This window comes from Anguilla rostrata, chromosome 4 (genome assembly GCF_018555375.3).
Source record: "Anguilla rostrata isolate EN2019 chromosome 4, ASM1855537v3, whole genome shotgun sequence".
Classification (NCBI taxonomy): Eukaryota; Metazoa; Chordata; class Actinopteri; order Anguilliformes; family Anguillidae; genus Anguilla; species Anguilla rostrata.
In genome coordinates this window covers 14,765,204-14,788,139 of record NC_057936.1, presented here as the reverse complement: position 1 = coordinate 14,788,139, position 22,936 = coordinate 14,765,204, and the positions used below count along the sequence as shown (strand labels likewise).

Genomic DNA, 22,936 nt, shown 5'->3' with positions numbered 1-22,936 from the left:
TGTCACAAACAGTATGGAGCTCACTGCTCATGTAGTTTGACTTTAGTCAGTAGCTAATTCAAAAAGGGAGAGTAGCAGGCTACATAGCCATTTGGCAGTATTACTGAAAACTAGCAAACTAAAGAAAGCAGCGTGTTTTTGAATTTTGAGCCCAAAACCCAAGTAACAGGTATGCCCTGCCATTATTCATTTTCCAGATTCATTCTTTCACATAATGAACCAGGCAGTTGAGGAAGATTTTATAAAACGGTATTCCTTTATTTTAATTTTAAGTTTTCTTTATCCTTCTCTCAAATGGCTGAACATACAGCAGTTAAAAGGTGTGGGTAGAAGGGACATCGGCTCAAACCAGGCAATGTTGACATCATTGCAGCGTCATTGCACCTTTGTACCCACCTCACAACAGCAAGTCACAATATTAGTGGTTTCACTGAGGATTCTTGGTTGCACTGGGCTTGTTAGGAAAAAAAGAAAAATATAAGGCTACACAAAAATATAAACCAGCATTTGAGAGAGAGAGAAAGTGAGAGAAGAACCATTTCAGAGGGGACACAAGCTGTAAACTGAAATTCAATGATGTTTACAACATTGAATATGAAAAAATACAAATAATGTTAATTCAGCCACAGACACATGAATATTCAAAATCTTTTGGAGTTTGTTTAGATATTTCTCCATTTCGGTTTAAACACCCCTCCTACAGACAAGCAGCATGGTAGAATGGAGAACTGAGCCAGCGTCCATTAACCAAGCTGTCACAATGGACAACTGACAAAAAAACGGTTCAAAATGAGTCCAACCAAAAAAAAAAAAAAAACAATAAAAAATTTTAAATGGTGGAAAGATTATCGTTAAAAAGCTTGTATTGATGAACAATTGAATTGAATTGAAATTTAAGTTTCATGACACCTCAAACTTTTTTAATAAATGAAAAATGTTGAGTTGCAATGAGGAACAAAAATGAGTCCGCATACACCATTGTATCTGCAACTCTGAAGATAAAACTTTACAAGGTGAAGCTTCTCACCCACAGCTTGGTTTGTAGGTGAGTGAAAGCAAATGCAGCACCACGGAATAATGGTATAGTACAACAGCAAGGAAACTACACTATTCATAGTTCAGCAAATCTGCTACATACCCCATCATCACATTCAACCTTCAGAAGTAGACTTCTGTGCATTGATACCAGGATGACCTTTGGTTCGGTGTGCTGGGCCCTACAGTACAACGTGTATTTCTTCGGTACAAATATGTCTCAGATTGTTCAAGTACTGTTGGGTGTTGGAAAGCTCTGCCACCACCAACCTACGACAGCTATTGTCAGCTTGACGTAGTTCAGCTGTGGAGAGGAGACACTACTCATCAGGTGACAGAAACATACATCAACATAAACAAATTAAGGGGAATGGAACAATTAGCCCTTTTATGTAATTAATAAGTTTTCCACTGTTTATCCTTTTGCATTGTATTTGTCCTTTTCATTCAAAATGAGCACAGATCATCTCTTAAAGCAACAGCAAAATGTGCACATTAGGGCCAAGACATTTTTGTGAGGGGAGTGGTTTTTACCAAAAAGTTCAAGACTTGGCTTGAATCTATAAAAAGTGTTATTGAAATGATTTGCTCAACTTGAATTCCTGTTAAGCACAAGAAGGTAAAATAATGTGTCAGTCTGAGGGTGGTGCTGCAAAATGTGCTTTTGTAGGATTGAGATTAGAGAATTGATGTTTAAAGTGCTTTATGTTAAAAGATCCTTTTTTTCTGAATGCAATAATGCCTTTCTCAGTGAGTTAATGGAAAGATCATTTTGTAATAGAAAGCTGAATGAATGCACTTCCTAAACAATGGCCATGGGTATTTTTTAAGGTGTAACATGATTTGTGTGCTATTTAATCAATTCAGTCAAAAGTGAAGGACAATTTAGACTCACTTTGTAGTAATAGTTACCTCTTACCTCTTTAAATTAGTTTTTAGTCGGCTAGGGCTGTAATCTGTTTCATAGCGTACCATGTAACATTACAAGATGATTAACATTAGTGACTGAAAAGGAATTCACTTTATAATGTATAAAGTACACATTCAACAAATATCCTTTCAACAAGATAGAAAAAGGCTCAAAGCAATTGTATGACCAGAGACACAAAATTGTGTTAAAACAAAACAAACCGTATAATTTTTTCAGGGAAATGTATCAGGGAAAACAATAAATGCTTACAGACTCCAGGGTCCTTTGCTATTCACAAAAGGTTCCTTTTGGTAAATGTTTAGTATTAAAGGTATTATTAAAGGAGTATTGAAGAGTGTGCTTTTGGGAACAGCCTCTTCTACACAGGATGAAGACAGTATTGGAGCAGGTGAGGTATTGGCCAGATGAGGCCAGATCTAATGGCACACGTTGGAATTTAAATCGCCAACACAAGCACGCACCCGCACATACGTGTGCGAGCACACACACATACACACATTCAAAATTTTCAGGCTTCAGAAACACCTGATTTAATAAGACCCCTAGCATGCGCAAAACCTTTTAGCACAAGCAAAACCAATACCATGACCAGTAATTGGCCATGGTGTTGGCTTTGCACCAGTCATTGGTTGTGTTATTGGTTTTGCGTGCGCTAAGAGGTTTTGCACACGCTAAAAGTCGTAGTAAATCGGCCTTAATTGTATACTGCAAAACACATGGTCATGCAGCACATTCAGAAGAATAGCACTGCACAATCACAGTTTTATTTCAGGCACACTAAAGTTTAGAAATGAAAGAGTAGTCAACTACTAAACACTACACTACGATTGAAATGTAGTGATGTCGTATGCTCACTTCATAAAAATCGCTTTTTGGGAGCTTAATATCGGTGCCCAGGTGCTATATATTTTTTCACACAGCACTTATTCTAGGATAGTACTTCACAGCGGTGATGTGCCTTCACATTAGTTATAAAGTAAGGCATAGTAAAATATCTTTAAGAGTGGAATTATGCAGATGCATTTCTTTTGGAGCTCAATTCACATTTATGTGCACCTTACTATTTACTATTTAAGTGTACAAAAGTGAAATGTTAACAGAATTATTTGTATTATACATTGGCAATGTCTCTCCCTGTCCCTCTTTAAAACTCATTACATTGCATATTTTGACTGCCAAGCGCAGTAGTGTGATGAGGGGAAAGGGATTGTCAGATTAGACATTCACAATCAACATCAAGGCATTAGGATTAGGGCTGTTAGTCGATTAAATAATTACAGATCAAGCAATGCACGAAAAAGAAAAGCAACCATGTAAATAAAGAGGATTCCTTTTAAGTATTACAGCTGCACCAGCGCCCTTTGATGTTAACCGTCCTGAAGAACAGCACAAGGAAATTCTTCATAAATTTGTTAAGGTGCTGCCGAATTAGAATGGCGTTTCTTACACCGGCGCTAGTGCAGTGATTTCTTGTGCTGCAAGTGCTGCAATTATAACCTCATCCTTAATTACAACCACACAGCAGAAATCACTAATACAAACAGATGCAGAAAACAAATTTACTTGCCTCTACCTTACAAATAAAAAACATCACAAAAAACTGCATTCTGACTTGTTCTTTACTGGGTCTGCCTGTCTTGTTGTTCACCGAGTCTGCCCATTTTGTTCAGTCTTCCTACTTCTCCCTTGCTCCCTGTGAGACACTTACGAGATGATGTGAAGTTAAATCTAGCTAACAGCTGAGCAAAAACATCACTTTCGCTACAAAAGACTTGCCCGGCAAAAAAAGCCCATAGCCGAGTAGCTATCTAAACGCATATACCACAAACAACCTAATTCCATAATTAAGATTTTCGAGAGGAATCGGTCATGCTTAGCGCTGTGCTTATTTTACGCCTGCCCCTAATATTTTATAAGGAAATGTCAAAATGCTTGATTTGAACTACAACTTGTGTTGGCCTCCAAATTTATGCTTGCTCATCCCAAGCTTGAATTTTTAAAAAACTATATCCTGTATTTTCTCATTTAAAGAAGTGCACACTTCCCACGCTTGAACTTACCCTGAACCCCGATCCCCAAAGAAAGAGGTCTCAGTATCTCTCACGCCTTGGCTGCTCGCTGAGGGGAAAAGGGAGACCAGACACGGAACACTAAATCAGAAGTATGGTTAGAACACAGAGGCTAGAGGATTCTGCCATAACTTTGTAAGCAGGGGGTCCCCAGCTATTATAAAATGCAGCATCTCTCCCGAATTCTCTTGGCCAGACTTTTCCTCTTCTTTTTTCCATTCTTTTCTTTGCTGTCCTCCATCTTTCTTGCCCGTATTTCTCTCATCAAGTCAAAGAATACCTGCAGACGGGAAACGTTTCCATCATCAGTAACTAGAACGTGGTGAAACTGAAAAGTGGTTAATTTACCAATTGACTGGACCACAACTATAAGATTTTTCTGTTTTCAAAGGCTATCCATTAAGGATTCTCTACACTGATCCAAAGCTGTCTTTTCTGCATTTTCTTTACTTACAGTTTGACTAAGAACTTAAGCACATGACTAACTTATGTCAAATATCATTGTACACTTCTACATGACATTGTGTTCCTGTTGTCTCGTGCAAAGCTTGTCCCTATGATAATACTATCTTGGCTGTTGTTTAAAAGCTTTTTACTTGTACAGACTGAATGTACAACGCTCAAGGTCTGAGGGGTCTGCAAGCCCAATGGGGCATGTAGGCATGGCGTGATGGAGCTGGGTATCAGGGATCTTTTTAGCTGTGACCTCGGGTCAGATTGGGTACCGGCCTGCTGCCAACCTGGCATCTATGTTACGAACTTACTTTATGTAAACACATACGGAAAGAGGGCAGTGCTCCCGTGCTGTCTATTGCACAGATGCAAGCGATGAACTTAACGTCATGTTTACCGGAAGGAAAAATGCATTTAAAAATAAGCATGATAGCTCAAATACGGCAGTTTTTTTGTTTTGCTAGGTGAGCAGAACAGTTCTGCTAAAAAAACTAGAAGCTCTACTTTGCGCCATTGTTGTCAATAGTTAACAGCTGGCGGAAGTGTTTCGCCCCCCGTAACACGATCGGAAGCACCCTCACTAGCGGCTTTCCTGCAGGAAACACTACATTATTTTTTTATTGCACTGCATGGTGGTGCTGGCTTGTTATTTAAGAGATTGGGCTCTATCGGGTTCAGGCTAAAAAGTGGGCCAGAGCTTGTCAGTCTGGTCCGGGTCGCGTCGTAAAGACTTCAGGCTTAGGCGGGCTTGGGCCTCAGTTCAAGCCTGATGCACAGCATCCTGAACATTTGCACATTTGTCATATTGAAGGGTTTCAGTTTTTTAAACAAAATGTAATATTAGCCATAGAGAACCTGAGTAAACACGTTTTTTATTTTTTATTATTATTTCATTTATTTATTGGTAAAGGTTATCAAACACCCATATCACTTTTGAAAGAAAAAAATCATAAATAATAAAATAATGAATGTAAAGTATAGTGTGTTGCTTGCAGAAATAAACAACTATCATAGGCTCATGGACATAGACAAAACATGCTGCTTCATGAAACGGCGGCTGCTTCATGAAACTGCCAAGTTCAATGGCAGTTTCTTCTGATGCATGGTTTATGATTGCGGTTGCTTATTGGCTCTCTAGGACACAAAAATACTTTGATTAATGTGAATAGGACCAATAATTATTTGAAAAACTGACAAAACAACTCCACAACTTCCCTGTGTTTGGAATAATTACCTCACGGTGTTATGAACACTGCAAACTTTGTGTTTGGGATACCATGTCTAAGTTACATATACATTTTTTTTTGGATGGGAGCAAACCTAGACCTGGAATAATCAATGTATGGGAAACACTGCGTGTCAGACTCCAGGCCTAGAGGGCCATAGTGTCTGCACTTCAGTGATTACTTTTAGTTAATGACTCACTAAAGAGACCAGACACCTTGTCTCCAAGGCCTAAATTGGCTGCTGACTGAAAGAAAACTACAAAAACCCACAGACACTGCAGCTTTCCATGACCCAAGTTTGATAATGCTGGAAAATACAGTAGTTTATCCTCAATGCTAAAACATCTAGCTTATGAAAAGACATACCACAGGAATGTTCCCAGTCCTTCATTTTCAATTTATTGAGTTTCACGGGTGTTGACACCCCACTTTGATATTGGTTGGCTCACCTTGTCAACGTTGGCGCGGGTTTTGGCGGAGGTTTCCACGTAGCTGACGCCCCACTGCTCGGCGCGGGCCTTGGCCTCCTCCAGCCCCACCTGCCGGCGGTCCTCCAGGTCCGACTTGTTCCCCACCAGGAGGAAGGGCACGTTCTCGTCCTCCTTCACTCGCAGTATCTGCTCCCTGTGAAACGAGCCAGGGTCACGCTGCTTCATGCCATCGGGAATCTCTTACATTCATTTTTGCATACACTTCAATAGCACTTTGAGCAGTTCGCACAGGATACCACACTGGAAAACAATAAATAGATACGTGATCCGCCTTTTTCAATTAGACAATCAGAGCCTAACTTATGTCACCGATTTACCACATGGATTAGAATGTGTCTCAACAATAGGAGTTTGCCAACACAGATAAAATCCAAATTAAGATTTCTCCTTCTCGTCTGTTAATAAAAATATACTTAGAAAAAAGAAATATTCAACTACTCTAATATTACTCTTATAAAACCTTAGCTAGCTAGCTACAATGGGAAATGCACCCACTTTCACACCTCCCACTCCTGCTACCTGAAGTCGGCGGTGGCGGCGAAGGACTCCAGCTCAGTGATGGAGAAGACGCAGAGGAAGCCCTCCCCGCTGCGGAAGTAGTTGTCCCGGATGGCGGCGTAGTCCTCCTGCCCGGCCGTGTCCAGAATGTCGATTTGGACCTCCTCCCCGTCCAATACCACCTTCTTCCTGTAGCTGTCTGCTTTTGTGGGTTCGTAGTCCTCTACAAACTGAGCGTCAGCGAAAACTATTACCTACTTATTGTTTTGATCTCAATCATGTAAATACTGGTACTTGGTCTCAATGATGCAATTAGCTCAGTTCAGGGTCAGTTTAGTTTAGATTAATGACCACACAGCCATAACTGGTGTAATTTTCTTTCAACATAGCATAGAAATGAACTGAACTCAGTTTCTAACAGTAGACCTGCACAATCACACTTCATCAAAGGGTACATATTTCACATAACAAATTACAGGGGGAAAAAAGTTAGCAAGTGGGAGACAATATCAAAAAGCTCTTAATGTTGGCATGAAAGCGAGTGTCCCATTGCCTGGAAATACACACACACACACACACACACAGACACAGACACAGACACAGACACTCGCTCACGCACACAGGCACACACACACACACACACACACACACAGGAACTGCACTGTCTGCTCTTACCTCATCATACATGAACTGCAGGGTGAGGGCAGACTTGCCCACTCCCCCACTCCCCACCATGATCACCTTGTGCAGGGCCAGAGAGTTCTGGCCCTTGGGCTTGCTGGCTGCCATGCCCACACACACACGCAGTAAGACAGGGAGGGAGGGAAAGAGAGAGAAAGAGAAAGACAGAGAGGGAAAGAGAGGGGGAAATAGAACGTCTTGCAGTATCCCTTCAGATTGAGGAGGCAGAATGTGGTCGGTCTCTGAAACAAAAAAAAGGCAGGCCTGGTTACATTCACTGAAAAACAGCATTCACACTGAGCAGACATTCATTCCACAGCAGCTCGCTGAACACTGCAGACAGTACGAAACTACAGATACAGTGAATTCTGCAATGCATGAAGACACTGTTATACAACAAGGACATAATTAAATTTACCATCTTTAAGAAGCCACAGGGCTGAAAGTAAAGTGTGATTTTGTAACAGGGTGCACTAGGAGTCAACAGCAGGCATTAGCTCAGTAAATACTTGACAGTGTTAGGAGGAAAGAGTCTAAAGTGGGTTGAGGGAGCAGATTTGAAGAGATGATTGTAAAAAGATGGCCAATCCCCCTACTGCTATTGGAAGTATATGAGGGAAGTTAACCATGTTCATTGTTGACAGTCAAACAGAGTTTTGAAATTAATATGAGCAAGTAGTGAGCTAAGGGATATGCACATACAGTAAGGCAAATACAACAACATTCTGAACAAAATGGGGAGATCTGGTAGCAAATGCAAAGACGCTAGCAACAAGCAGAGGAAAAACAGTGCAGGCAAAGAGCAAGTATGCCTGCAGCAAAATAAATGAAAGGTGGGTGGTGAGAAACCTGGCAGATCCTTGATGTTGTAGAGAAAAAGACAAATCTACAGCTCCAGGCTGCTTAAGCTACCAGTCAGGACCACAGAAACCTTCCATTATTCATTTAGTTCACCTGAATATCTTATGAATGCAACATGCAGTGCAATTTACCCTCAGACTATCGCTGAAAAGAACCAACAAACAACATTCTCATAATTGAGGGAACATTTTTACAAATCAGGTCGAGAGACAAATAGGCTATCCATTAAATAACTAATTCAGAGAGATGGAAACTGAATATACCAAGCACATATGAATTCCATTCTCCCCACAATGCTATTAAAGCGCACATATTCACGCCCGTGCAGTGTCCTACAGTGAACACAAGGTGGCGATCGGACCATACCGAAACATATTGAAAGATATTCATTTTAACAGCTCATTAAAAAGGCCATGCTGCCAGTCATTTTGGATGAATTGTTGCTAATTGCAAGTGCCACTTTCAATTACAGTCAATATTTGTTTGGGCCTTTGGGTTATATTCAACATTAGGCGACACATTTTAATGGGGCAGGAAAATGGACACTATTTGGAAGACACTGCAGCTTCACTGGTTCAAAGCCCAGCTTGCTAGACTTATTCACCTTGACTGGTGCACTTGGTGCGTCTCTTTTCCCTGTCTCTGTAAAAACTACTGAACTGAACAACTGCAGCCTAGAATTATACAGGCCTACCCACAGTAGAGATTGCAAGCCAACAAAAGCATGTATTTAATTTCCATTTCACCACACAGAAATCCTGACACAACACAGCTCATTATGTCAGGTTTCGGCAAGCAACGATAGTTCTAATAGTTGTATTAAGGTACTGTCCCTGTTTTTTTATTTTTTTAAGTATGAGCCGTATATATTCTTGCATTAACTTGCATATTATGCAGCATACCTCTGATCTAATCCCTGTACTCAGTTTCATGGTCTGTTGTGTACAGAAAAGGGAACTGCAGGGCGGGCTGACCCAGGGTATGCTCTAGAGACAGAAGCAGCACCACACAAATTTGAAGAAATAAGGAAACAGTGAAAGCTATTAATACGCCCCACTTTCAGATTGATTCGCATTGATATCATACTGTGCATTTTTGGGCCTTCAAAATGCGCCTTGTAATTAGGTCTGCAGTAAGATGTTGCTTCACCGCCTACGAATGTACTGTTACTTCCGACAAATGTGCACGCACGCACGCACACACACACAAAGATACATAGTCAGCAATGTTCCTACATTGTTCTAACCCATCAGATGAACAAAGTTAAGGTGAGGAGTGTGGACAATATAGAAGCAGCTGTCCTTTAACTCTTTGTTTAGCTTATCTTCTGTATCTTTCTACTGCCACAAAGCAAATGCCATAAACTTTTTATGAGCAAAGATAAATCTTTATGGGTTTCAACCCTTTCAGTACTGGCACAAATGAAGGCAACACACACAGTGGGGAAACTTCCACTTCGATATGAACTGTCACAGACCATGTTCAGCAGCCACACTCTCAGCAGGAGAGTCAACAGAACTGAAAATCAATATAACAAGCATATCCCACAAAGGTTATTCAATACAACTGCGCTGGTGTAAACGGCAAGGGAGAAAAACCCTACGCTTGATGTCCTGGGTACCTAAACCCCAAACCAATCCATTTATTAAGCATGGCTGTTAATATAAAACAAAGTTACAGGTTATAACACTTTTTTTTGGTTTATTTTTTCCTTCAATTCGAGAGGCCACCTAACCTTGCCTGCTCGTGTTAATTCAAATGTCAGCTGCTTCTTGGATCAGCGATTTCCCTCCACGAACATGAGTGGATCCAATTTAATTGAGCTGGTATTTCTCCAGCAGGCTGACACTAGCGTTAGAAGCCTGCAAGGGAAGATTGTGTATTTTCTCACACAGGACATGCATTTAGAATTGGATTTGTCATATTTTTTTACTCTCTCGTTAAGAGTGAACACAGTGGCGGTGGGAAGGTTTACTTCATTAAATGGGTAATCTCAAATGTTTTTTTTTTTCCACATCTTTCAAAAATAATTGCCACAGTAATGGGTCACAGCATGTCCAGCCAACATGTTGCATGCTTAGCTATAGGCTACTCCCCACCCACCAAATATCTCATACTAAGATTTAAAGTTTGATAAACCGTTTCATAGTAACATGCTCCTTCTTGCGACTTTTTATTTTATGAATGGGGTAAGTATTTTTTTTTTTTAGCCTCAATGACCTCATGTCGAATTTAAATTCGCCCTTTCAGCCTTCTGATTAGTCCTTGGAGCCCAATGAAGTTTCGGCTTTTCCTAGGTCAAAGTGATTGTACTCTAAAAATTATACAAACATATATATATATATATATATATATAATTTGAGAATTTTTCTAACCTCTTGATTTTCATCACTATTTTTTAGTTTTCATCTGACATTTTTTTAAATGGGTATGAATTGTACTACATTCCTACTACAAACCATTTTTCTAGAATAGTTCACATTGAGGTTCGGAAGGCACCTCTGCTTGTCTGCACTCTCCCAAAAACACATGTTGCAATAATGTGACAGACATATCAATAGTATTGGGAATTCCACATTTATGGAATAAATACTTTTAAAACACGTATTTACAGATTGAATAAAAAAGGATATATAAAAATTTGATTAAAAACGCAGTATTTCCATCTCATGACACAAATCTGAAATGCAATTTCTTTATTTAACATAGATCTCAAAGAAGCAGAATTGCAACATCACACTGGTGAAAAATTGAGCTGAAATATTCGTCATACATTCATGTGGGCCTCTGAAGAGAACATCAGAAGGTGCGAGGATGTTCCATCAAAATATCTAAATGAATACATAAAAACCAGCCCGCAGTGAAAATTTGTGAAAAGCCGAGCATCCCCGCAGACTCACTCAGCTGTCAGGCAACAAAATCTCATTCCAGCTAGCCTAAATACAGACATGACAAGCTTGAAACCAATAAATTCTGAAGGCTGCGTACAGCAGAAAAAAGTCAAACATCAGCAATAATAAGAGGGGGATCCAAAGTATAGGCTATACACAACTGGCTCCCCTGAGGCCTGCCAGGTATTTATTGAGTTTTGATCAATTCTGCTAAGTGTAATCTCAAGTGAATTCCCCACTTGGGATTGCTTCCTGAAATGCTCTTTTTGGTACTGTTTTCCCAGTATGATTAAAAAACTTCCTGAAGTTTTTTTTTTACCCCCCTCAGTTCCCCAAAAGATCCCCTGCCTAACTTCCGCTTCGGAGACAACATGTTCCACTTTCAAAGCATGTCACGCTGTTTAAGGAAGGTGATTCCTTTTATAAAATTTGCTTACATTACAAAAAGAAAAACAAAAGAAACAACAGTTTATACTCCTTCTATTAAACTCTTGGGTTTTTTTTTTGTAATGTAAACAAATTTTAAAAAATGGAATCACCTTCCTTAAACAGCATAACATGCTTCAAATGAGCTAAGCAGTACACACACACTGTCCTTCCAGCTGCTATATTGATTCATTTATGGCTATCGATTTCTACCAGCGTGACTGAACAGTAACATGCTACTCCAAATATATAAACCTGTAAATAATGCAAGCGGGAGCAACACTGCGACTGAGTCTCCCACCAACAAAGGAAAGCCCATGAAACTGTTAAAACTGTTGATCCACGCGTGGGAGTTTACAAGTAAAATTCCCTGAGGAAATCAAGAAAAACCACCCATGTGTGAATCCAACTTAAGCGTAAAGACCAAACTAATCAATTTAAAGCCACGGGCAAGCGACCTTACAATGACAAATCCTTCCAGCTGGGGACATCAAGTCAAAATTCAAAGAGGTTAAGAGCAACCAATCTTATAAACAGCTCGTCTTATTTGTCCTCTTCCTAGAACTGCCATTTTGTATGCCCCTTAGAGAAAAACAGCAGCTTCTTAACTGATACTTTTCTGCCACAGGCCGTGCAAGAAGGTAGCTAGCGCGCATACTGAACAACTTACCTTAGTTCCCCAGTCAGCCAGTAGGCAAATGACCACCTCAAATAAACCTGCCGTTTCCAAGCCTTATACCCACCCAAGATCTAGCAGTAGCACTTACATGCATTAGGCCTATGCCAAAGGTGGGCCTACAAAAAGAGCATTCCTCCACATCATACAGGATGATTTCACACTCCCAAAACAGCGTCCTTTCAACACATCAGAAGTTATGTTACGTAAATGGATGGTTTTTTAAATGTACTTTTTTAGGGTGCTAGTAAATAAAAAGATTCCATAAATGGTGAGATGCCAAAAGATGGTACATCTCCCGTACACACCTACACACTAGAGAGTCCATAATTAGTTTTGTGCATTGGAGGGGAAGGGCTGGGTTTGTACTGCATCATTGTTTTAACAAAAATCAAGCAATGGAAAGGCAATCTTTTCGATTTTATCAGAACTGATGATACCATACTGTCAAGCACTACAGCCATTAAAAGTAGAAAATATTGAATAATCATATCCAGCATGTCTAAAATCATTCAATCATACACACTGTTATGTATATAGACATGTTTTATGTGTGAAAAATGACTTTCTTACAGTAATGTTGTAAGTTTCTGTCAATAAGCCTGTATCCAGGAAGCCAACTTTTGTATTATGATTACTGCCTTTGGGGCATTTTCTTACATATGTAGCCTAAAGAGAAAAAGAAAGTGAGAGAGAGAGAAAGAAAGAGAGGGAGCTAAAAAGATAAAAGAAAGACAAAGTGAGGGGGTTAGAGGAAAGGGCTTCTAAGGTTTTGTTTTAATATTATAGGAGCGGGCCTGAAAAATCAGTTCCAGGCAGAGCTCAACCATAGAAATGGCAAGACAAAAAAAAATTTCACATGCACATGTCTCCTGAAAAATGTACCCTGGCCTGGTGTATCTGCTTCAATTCTGCCCGTGCTGTGCAGTGCCTGCTCTGTTTGATCCTTGCTTAAGTTTAGTCCAGCACAGGAAGCATATGTGTATGTCAGGAGTGGGAAATTAAATAATCAGAAGAGCCAAGAGAACCAGAGGAGGGTAAGTGGGATTTAGACTAAGCACACCATACTGAAAAATACCCAAAAGCCCATTCAATCAGCTAATTTAAGCATATCTTCTTTCAGGTAAATTTCATAATAAAGAACAAAACTAGGTTAATGATCTATTACTTTTTAGATTTTGCTTGTATTCATTACTGCTCATACTTTTATCTATTAATGCTTTACTTCTAATTATTCAACAATTTACTCATTCTTTCAGGAATGACAGCAACTGTCTCCTAATCTGTTACGAGGATTTAATAGGGACGCAATGGGTTTCATATTAAAGAACGTTACTTCACAGATTGCTATGGAAACGGACTGGAAGCGTGCTCCCCTTGCTGTAAATCAGGTTACTCTGAGTAGAGAGACAGGCAGTCTTCCTTGAAAGACCCCTTTGTCAATTTAAACAGAGACCAGGGTCAAAGCTAGTGCGGAAGTCTGCCAAAAATCCAAGAGGGAAAATACTACTCTCATTCAAAGAGGTCCAGGACTTGACTGTGCCGGATTTGGCACTTTCAATTCAAAACCTAACGGTGCAAATGTTGTTGTGCAGGAGTAAATCATCCTTTTTAAACAAGACCAGGTTAAAACCTAGTATATGGTTGGACCTAACAAACGTGATCCGGCCAACCAATGGTGTAACTTCATCACTCAGTCAGTCTGTCAGTCACTCACAGACATTTGCGTTTGTAGGGCTGGCCCCACTGTTGCGGTCCAGCCAAAAACTGAAATATAAATAAATGCCTAATGCCTAAAAACCAGTAAGTAAAGTGCCACAAAAAGCACAGTGAAACAAACAATTCCTTTTAAAGCTGTTATATTGGGGAGGCGGACAGATCGTTGGTTCATAATTTGTAGTGGGGCACGTGGGACGATCCTACTGTGAATATGACATGGAAAGGTCCTCCGTTTAACCAGCGCCTGCTGAGAGTCACGATCTCCACACCCTCCTTTCTTCTATTCCCATTGTTACCCATTTCCCTCTCTGTAGGCCTGTGAGAAAGTCGTGAAGAGCAGGTCCCTCCCCTACAGTATTCCACCAGAACCTGTCGTCAGCTACACCTAGAGTACTGCTCCTCCTGTCAATCAAATGGCTTTCATGCCTGTGGCTGTGCTTGTCAAATTTTCCCTCACACACAAAAAATATACAAACCGAAATAACACAAGTCATCTAGAAATTGCATTTAAAGACCTTGCGCATGCTTTTTTAAATCTCAAATTGCACTAAAGTCTAAAATTATGTAACCCAATGGTAAGCTTCATTGTACAGGGAAGTGATGGCTTAATAGTTACTTTTAACCCCTTTGCGTAGATGTCACAACTAGCCAATCCTCGCCCATTTAAGCAGAGTTCTATTTAAGGCTTTAAAACTCCAGGTGTGAGCATCACAGGGACTCACAGAGAAAATGGCCTAAATGAAGCAAGACTAATACTATTTACAATACTAACTTAAATTACTTTCTATTCATAATTTACGTAGAAATAAAGTGCCACAAATGCAATTATCTTGGCAAAAATTTTCTGCTATAATTTGAAATGAAACACTGAGAGATTACATATAAAAAAGGTAGAACATGGATCATAGATTCCGTGACCACAAGTGTGCAAAATCTGAGGGTGATATCTATGAAGCAAAATGCAAACAGTGTACCCTGGTGTCATTTTCATTGTCTCCAAATCTATCCAAAATGTCTAAATTGTGCATTGCTGTAAATTGTAACAATCATACATTTCACTACAAATCAACTGTTTTGACTCATGAAGCCCACTTTTGCATCGTGTTCAAGTGGGTATTACTATCTTTTCATCCGTATAGAAGTCTAAGATACAGGACATGGCCAAAGGACACCCCTTCCAATTAGCGGGTTTGGCTACTTCAGCCACACCCGTTGCTAACAGGTGCATACAATCATGCATACAGGCATGCACTCTCCATTGACAAACACTGGCAGTAGAATGGGTTATGCTGAAGAGATCAGTGACATTCACTGTGGCTCTGTCATAGAATGCCAGCACACTCTATGACATTCCAGCAAGTCAGTTTGTCAAATTTCTGCCCTGCTAGAGGTCAACTGTAAGTGTTACTAAGCCCCTTAGTTCCAGTGAAGGGAAATCCTAATGCTACAGCATATAATGACATTCTAGAGAATTGTATGCTTCCAACCTTCTGGCAACAGTTTGGGCAAGGTCCATAAAGAAATGGTTTGCCAAGTTTGGTGTGGAAGAACTTGACTGGCCTGCGCCTCCATCTTGACCTCAACCCCTTCAAACATTGGTGGTGTATGAATATTTTTATAAACTCCCAGAAAGAACTATTGTCCAGTGTGTCATTCTTGGGGTGTATGGCTGCAGATGAGACTGTAAGGAGGGGGTGCTTGTTAAATTGACGTCCTACACAACAATGGCAGCACTTAGAAACTCAATGTAGCTGTCATAGTTGTTGTGTATTGTCTACCAATAAAGCTACAACACAGAGTTTGTTGGTGTTGTTTGGTTGCAGGAACACTGAATGCTTCAGTTGAGCAACCTCAGGATGCCAGCATCCTGGCCATTCGGTAGCTTGCGTGAAGGGGTTAAAATGTAAATGCAAAGCTGAGGACTGATGAGGCGTGTCGGGTCATGGATTTGTTTCTGTTGTGACTGCCTTGATTGATAGCCGGTGTATTCAAATAACAGCTTCTTCCGAAGGGCCACAGTAAACCTTATGTACTCACCAAATAAATTCAGAAAAGTACAACTGACATTTCCACATGCACTTCAAAAGAATATAGCCTACCAACTGTAAGATTGTGAAAGAAAACCCAATATGTGTAAACTATGTGCTGCAGTGGAACTCCAGTGTTCATGTTGTCAAACAGAGGCAACATTTTTTGGAGGGAAAAATTCTTACATTACATCAGTGAAAATTAAGGGCCATTCACAGCAGTAATTAAAGATCAGGAAATCTGTGCAGCAGTCTTTTACCAGAATGACTCCACTACTCTGAATAAGCAAATTATGTTTCTCTTGTAAGGAATAAAGCAAATGTACCATGTATGTCACCCATTCAACTCCCTAAAAGATACAATATTTAAGTCACATTAGATTAAAGCCACTTCCAGGGTGGTTCATCTGGTTAGGGCTCGGTTCTAGTGCATGGATGCGCCCCATGATTGGCTATCAAATTTGGGCTGTACCAATGCAAATTGTGGCCAGGAGCTCCACAGGCTAAAACACAATCGACTCTGGAGTCAACCAGGGATGTGAGGATTTCAATCAGCATCAGCATCCACTCATTCCTGCATCCATTTATGCATGTTTCCTAACTGAAAGTTACTGTCAACCTCTTCTACCGTTAATGTAAAATATTAAATATGCGCCAGCTAATGAGTTTATTCACTACATATAACAACCGCTTGGTTAAAAAAAACATTTTACAACTAGAAAATTTAACTTAAACAGTTGCCTTGACTGTGACTGCCGAATGTGCAGCTGAGGAAGAGAACGTTTCAGTAAGCAGAAGTCATAAACACTTGGGCTGTAGTGTGATGTCACCATCTACCTTAACCTCTCCTTCTCTCTTTGCAGGGAACGAATGAAGACATTGGGAAAGAAACCTTGAGCAGGCCAAGACAATATTCCTGTTTCAGCTCAAAAAAAATACAAACTGCGCCATTACTGATGCCATTACCCCACTTTAACACTTCAGACTCACCGGCTGCTGCCAAGTAGAGCCCTGGCCTTGAGCAACCCTGAATCTGCATGCCCTACCCCGATGTAGCCCTGTTCCACGCTGACCGCCATGTTCAAAACGCTGAATCTGCATAACATACCCAGATGTGGCCTTGTTCCACGCCGACTGCCCTGGCCGTGAGCAACCCTGAACCTGCATGCCGTATCCAGAAGTGGCCCTGTTCCCTGCTGATAGCTTCCCTGCAGGACCCAAGGCCTGCTCCTCTCACTACAGTGGAAATGTGGTCTCCGGAGAATGGCAGAGCCTCTCCCACGAGCCGAGAGAACGAGCGGGCAGGGACGGCTGCCCGACAGTTCTCTGTGCCATGGAGGGGCACCGCTCCACTGCGGCCGGGCCGCGGCCCCACACAGACCCCAGACCAGTGCAGACCTAAGCCTGCCACAGTTCTTTAATCCTAACCGTGGCTTACGCTTTGTGTGCGCGAATGGACTGCACAGAGCAAGCACGTGGAGAACGGTCTCTGAGTGCTGATAGAGATCTAACCTAATAAGGTACAAAGCAACAAACATTTCATTCAAGAGACATTGAATCAGGCACAGCAAATTAATAGCTGAGAGAAAGTTCCTTGGAAATAGAGGGAAACCCCACAAGAACAATAACAGGATAAAACTTTTAACCTTTCAAAATGTGCTTGTGGTATTGACCGTTGCTCTCCACCCGTAGTACATTTTGCCCATGGGGACACCCCTAAAATGTACGATTGTGCAGAACCCTGTTATGACACTTGCCAGACTCCAGTCTACAGGCTCCTGTTCAGGGACTTCATTGATTAGGAAACTGAGAATAAAACTCACTCAGAAATACAGCAGTATATTTTGCAGATGGTTTCACAGGAAATGGCTTGTCCACTCCACATCTTTAAAAAGAATGATTCTCTGAACAAATGTTTTTACAGCTCTTACAACATGTAAATCAATCATATGAAAATGATTGGTTATAGCTTAACTTAATGTGTTGCAAACACTAATTGACAATAATGATAAACTAGAGGTTTACAACACCAGATGCTTTTTTAATTAATTTACATCTGCAAACAATATAGCTGTGATTTGGCACAGTCTTCCCAGGATGATTCACATTTACAATAAAAAATGACACCAGACCTTTGGTGTGGGAGTGCAGCCGAGTCAAAGGAATGACTCAAGTTTAATACAACTCCTCCATCCTAAATGGCCTCTCACAGCCATTACATATTACAGGAAAACTGCAGACCTGAAAACTGCATAGAACTTGTAGTATCAGGCAGACAAGTTGGCAAATGACAAGAGCCACAAGGCTATACAATGTAATTCTGAATCTGTGAAAAGTCAGTGCATTCCTTAATTGTATCTTGGTCTAGTTCTCTATGGAATTTACATATATTGCAGTCCACCAATATGTAAAAGTCTTAAGTAATCAGAATCCACAGCTGACAAAAGTTCTCATAAGTTAAAATTTCAATGACAATATCCAATAAAAAGCCTACAAAGTAAAAGTACATTTAATGAGATAAAGTTTTGTATTATAAACATTTTTTCATATTAAACATTGTTTGCTTTTCATACCAAATATACATGTGAAATGGCAGGATTGATCCACATCATGACAAATGAAAAGAACTTATTGGCACATCTGCAATATTAGTGTTTGCTGCTCAAATATTTCAAATGACCCTATCAGTCTGATAAGCAATAACTCATAATTCCATATCATACAATTTACCCCGATTATACATTAGAAATGATGAAATCATTACAACGTAATACCCCAGTAATCACCCATGAAATTACTGCTACATTAAATGCAATTAGCAACGACATAACATCATCCAGCCTAGAGGGATATATTGTGCTTAATCAGTTTTATTAAAGCTAACTTAAATCCTGACCATCTTGGGAAGATATGCTATGCATTTCAATACCGTTCTGCATGTTCATGTGCGTGTGTGTGCGCGTGCGGGGGGGGGGGGGGATCAACTCCTATGAAGACCTCACAGGCTGAAAAAGTATAAACAACAAGGGCAATCTTCAGCAGCTTAAACAACCATCTTCCTGGCCTAACCCACAATATCATCTCAGAATCCCTAAGTCAGACATTGCGTCAGTTCTGCTCCTAATGCCACTCGCCAGCATTCATTGTGCATGCCCCATCATTCCGGTCCTTACTCTTAACTGTCCTCATTTCCCCCCCCCAGCTCACTGCTCCCAAACATAAGCCAGTGAGTTACTGGCTGTATCTAATTCAAACTAATGGCAGCTAAATAAGGAGCACTGTTGCTACCACTAATACTACTGTAGCAGCAACGCTTTTAACCCCGTTTGCTGCGACTAAAAATTCTCCCCCTTGCACTGCTGTCCTTGAATTTGCACTGTACGTGCATAATTTAATCATGATGCGTGCTCTATAGGGTACCTGAATAAAAGGCAGCTCAAATTAATAAGGAACATTAACAACAATGTCAGCGTGAATGCCTTTCAGTGCTCGAAAAAGTTGGTTGGAAGTCCCCACCCTTGCCAAACAAGCATTTCATTCATAAAATAAAGATGCACTTTCTACTTATAACTGAATGATCATAACTACTAAGCGAACAATTTACCAGAGCAGCACATTAAGTGAAGGCACAAAAGTAGCCAAAGATTACACTTAGTAATATCAATAAAGTAATTATGCTGGCAATAAACCATTGTCATGCCTCCTTTACATTAACAGCTGGAGCTATTTCATTACAACTCTGTCCTTGAAACCTTCATACCTGACCAAAGATTTACACATACATGCCTGGTTTACTCTGAGAAGCGATTTTTTCTTCATCCAAAAGTACTGTGGATGGCAGGTCTGAAACTCCCACCCCAAAAAGAGACCAGCATATTATTATTCTTATTCTCTATAAGAATGCCAGAACTTCCACTGTGGTCTTACATTTCTGTTGATACAAGTTAACTTTTCATACACAAATGACTCACTGTTTTTACTGTAAACCTATGCCTGATGTGCTATCGGGACTTTTTGATTGTTCATATGACTATGCCTCATGTAGGGCAGGTCTTCGCCAATTACAACCAATGACACCACAGACTTTAGCAGAACACACCTAAATTTGTCAACAGATGGCCTCGCCAGAGTTTTTGCAAACTTCTAGAAAGATTGGAAATCCACAAACGAACAGTCCAGAATATTTCAACTGATCTTTAAGCTTAACCGATTTAGAATGCACCGAGGCCAAAATTAAAATTTGAAATTACGTTATAGAAATGATGATGAGACAAGAGAACAAAATAGAACTGAGCAGAGAGTTGACACGCCCAGTAATGTCTACTATAAGGTCAATGAGCAGTGAGGTTGGACATAATTTGTTTTCCGAGGCACTCATCATCCTGCAAAGGGTGTGGTTGTCACACACAACCAGATGAGACAATGTCACAGTTCGGCACTTTTCTTGCGTTAGGTACCATTTATGTTAGTCAATGGGCGTCAAGCACACAGGAACTGACTGCAACTGGGTTTCTCCAACCAACGCCACCTGTTCCTACAACCGTCTTTATTGTAAGACATGCACTGCAAAGCTGGCAACGTGAACACATCGAGTGACCGGTTTAATGTCAGCTAACTACACATATTTAACAAGCTGTGTTTGTGCACGCTGTGGGAATACTGAAACATAAACGATCTAATCTACCTATAAACGCTAGAGCATTTGTTAACTAGACTTTATCGTTGGACTTATTTAGCCTAGCGAAGCTACCCCCTGAGTAATAAACCAGAACATGGGTGTCACGATTTCGTAACTCGAGAATAGCCTGACAAGGGTCCTTTTAACTATATTAGCTAACATGAAAGTAATTATTATCGTTTAAATAAAATGACTTAAGTTACAAGATGATAACCTATACTAGTTTAGTTCAAGCTATCAAGTTGACATTGATAATAAAGCTTGCTTAGACTAGATCAGAAGCATCGGCTGTGGATCGTAGCTAACGTACATTTCGTTTAGTATCTTACAAGCGTCAAACCTTTGTGACTAACGTTAGCGAGATCTAGCTAACATTTTCACTAATCACGTAGTTAAATAGTTAGCAATATTCACAACGTTGATACACCCAGCCACGGTCCCAAACTACTACTACGCTTGTTTATATGACATTAGCACCACTAGACTAGTTACAGTTCGAGAAACGCGTATATTATTACCGAGTTCTCAAGTCAAGAAGCAAAAATGTCTCTAACCACGTATCTGTGTAACTATCTCCCGTTAGCAACTAAATACTTAGACTAAGACTAGCAGATCAAATGGAAACATCAACCTTCACCAAGCATATAATTAGCGAACCGTTAGCCAGCTAACAAACTATCGTTGCTTGGACGAATCACACAAGGGATGCAATTCGCTAACGTCGTTAACGCCAGGTACTGACAAGGGTTTAGTGACAATGTAACTGTCTCACACAGTTTATGTTCACACAGGATTGACCAGCTACATAGCTACCAACTGTATTGTCCATGCTTGCAACAAAAAAACGTCTCGCCGGCAAAACACTGATATCACTAGAGTTCAGTAGCTGGCCACATACCGAGTGGAGTCACGTTAGCTAGCCACCGGCACACTGTATTTAGCTTGCAAACAGTAGTTATCAAGTGCAGACTGTAACACCAATTCAATGCAGAAAGCGAGGGTAGCTAACGTTAGCCAGATCAATTCCTTTAACTCACCAGCTGCCCTCGTCAGTACTGAAAGTGAATAAAGTGATGTAATTATGCCCCTATTTTCACCGTATTCTCTTCTTAGTTAGAAAGCAATATTATCCTCGTCACAGTGTTTTTTCCCGCCCCCACCCACAACTACTGCGGCGGCAACGCTCCTGATGCTCCCCCTTCCTTACACTATATTAATTCCTATCCCTTTTGTATTGCTAGCAACAGTCGAGATGGAAATATGGCGAAAGGGTGTGGACGGCAGCGGCGAGAGCGTGATGTCAACGCGCACACGCCGTCCTGCAGTGGCGATGTGGTCGTCATCAAATAGTGGACAGAACGGAGTGAAACGAGTGAAACTACTATATTTGTGATAGTTAGCAACGGTGTAGCTTTGTTAGAGGTTATTATCGTTGAAAGTCCCTGAACTGATTGAAATGAAGCTGGGCTGTAGTCAAGTTAGTCTGTACGAACAGCATTCCATTGACCCTCCATAAACAATGCCAATTTTAGCATTCTGTATGCATCCCAATACATTGATATGGGGAGATAGAATACTTATCTTGCATCTTGGTAAATTATATGAATGCTGTACAACTGTCACATTAGAATACAATTGTATTTATGCAGACACAATAATTAGGCTATATTAAAGAATTTGAATCAAAAGTCGAATCCAGCAATGGCAATAATTTTAAATGATGTGCCAGAGACTCCAATATATTACCGAAACATAGCCTACTGCATGTTCGGAAAAATGTGGGTGAATGTTTCGAATACAGATATTTATTATGATCATGATCAGCATCAGAATCATATTATTATTATTATTATTATTATTATTATTATTGTTATTATTATTGTGCATCAGGTTGCAGTAAACTTTCCCTGTAATTAAGAGTTTTATTTATCAGTTAGCTAACAAGTAGCCTACATAACATGGATTCATGATCTGCTTCCCACTTCTGGAGAATTGAGCTGGACACCTAACTATCTGAGGGGGTTATTTTGTGGGTGGAGTGTATTTATCTTGTGGGTGGGAATTTGTCAGTTTTGTCTGTTGTTGTCCTCTGTTTCTGAACGTTGTCTGTGAGTCAGCTCCCCAGTATGTCCCACTGATTAGTGTTCTCCCAAGCTGAACATTTTCCCAGGGGCATGTTAAAATGCCTTTGTAAAATGGCATGTAAAATGCCTTTGATAAATTAAAAATGCATGCTGCAACTAGCCTTGGTCGCCCAATCATTAAAACCATACG

The 22,936-nt window shown here is 40.3% G+C and overlaps 1 protein-coding gene across 2 annotated transcripts; it reads right to left on the bottom strand.

The window, feature by feature from the left end:
- Nucleotides 1-232: 232 nt before the first annotated feature.
- On the bottom strand, nucleotides 233-21,952 carry ralaa (v-ral simian leukemia viral oncogene homolog Aa (ras related)). 2 transcript variants are annotated; one of them, XM_064330880.1, is made up of 5 exons: nucleotides 21,700-21,952; nucleotides 7,379-7,626; nucleotides 6,725-6,933; nucleotides 6,164-6,338; nucleotides 233-4,315 (listed from the first exon to the last, which is right to left on the bottom strand). In XM_064330880.1, the coding sequence occupies exons 2-5, from the start codon at nucleotides 7,490-7,492 to the stop codon at nucleotides 4,193-4,195; spliced, it is 621 nt and encodes a 206-aa protein (XP_064186950.1). In that variant the 5' UTR covers nucleotides 7,493-7,626; nucleotides 21,700-21,952; the 3' UTR covers nucleotides 233-4,192. The 2 variants fall into 2 exon arrangements, with proteins under 2 accessions (XP_064186950.1, XP_064186951.1); XM_064330881.1 differs by lacking the exon at nucleotides 21,700-21,952 and adding an exon at nucleotides 21,561-21,686.
- Nucleotides 21,953-22,936: the final 984 nt, after the last annotated feature.

Excerpts from the sequence above, each read along its gene's own strand:
- ralaa (XM_064330880.1), bottom strand. The coding sequence starts at position 7,492 with ATGGCAGCCAGCAAGCCCAAGGGCCAGAACTCTCTGGCCCTGCACAAG. Across the intron at positions 6,339-6,724 it reads GCCGCCACCGCCGACTTCAG|GGAGCAGATACTGCGAGTGA; the intron begins GTAGCAGGAGTG and ends CTCGTTTCACAG. Across the intron at positions 4,316-6,163 it reads CCCGCGCCAACGTTGACAAG|GTATTCTTTGACTTGATGAG; the intron begins GTGAGCCAACCA and ends TCCCGTCTGCAG.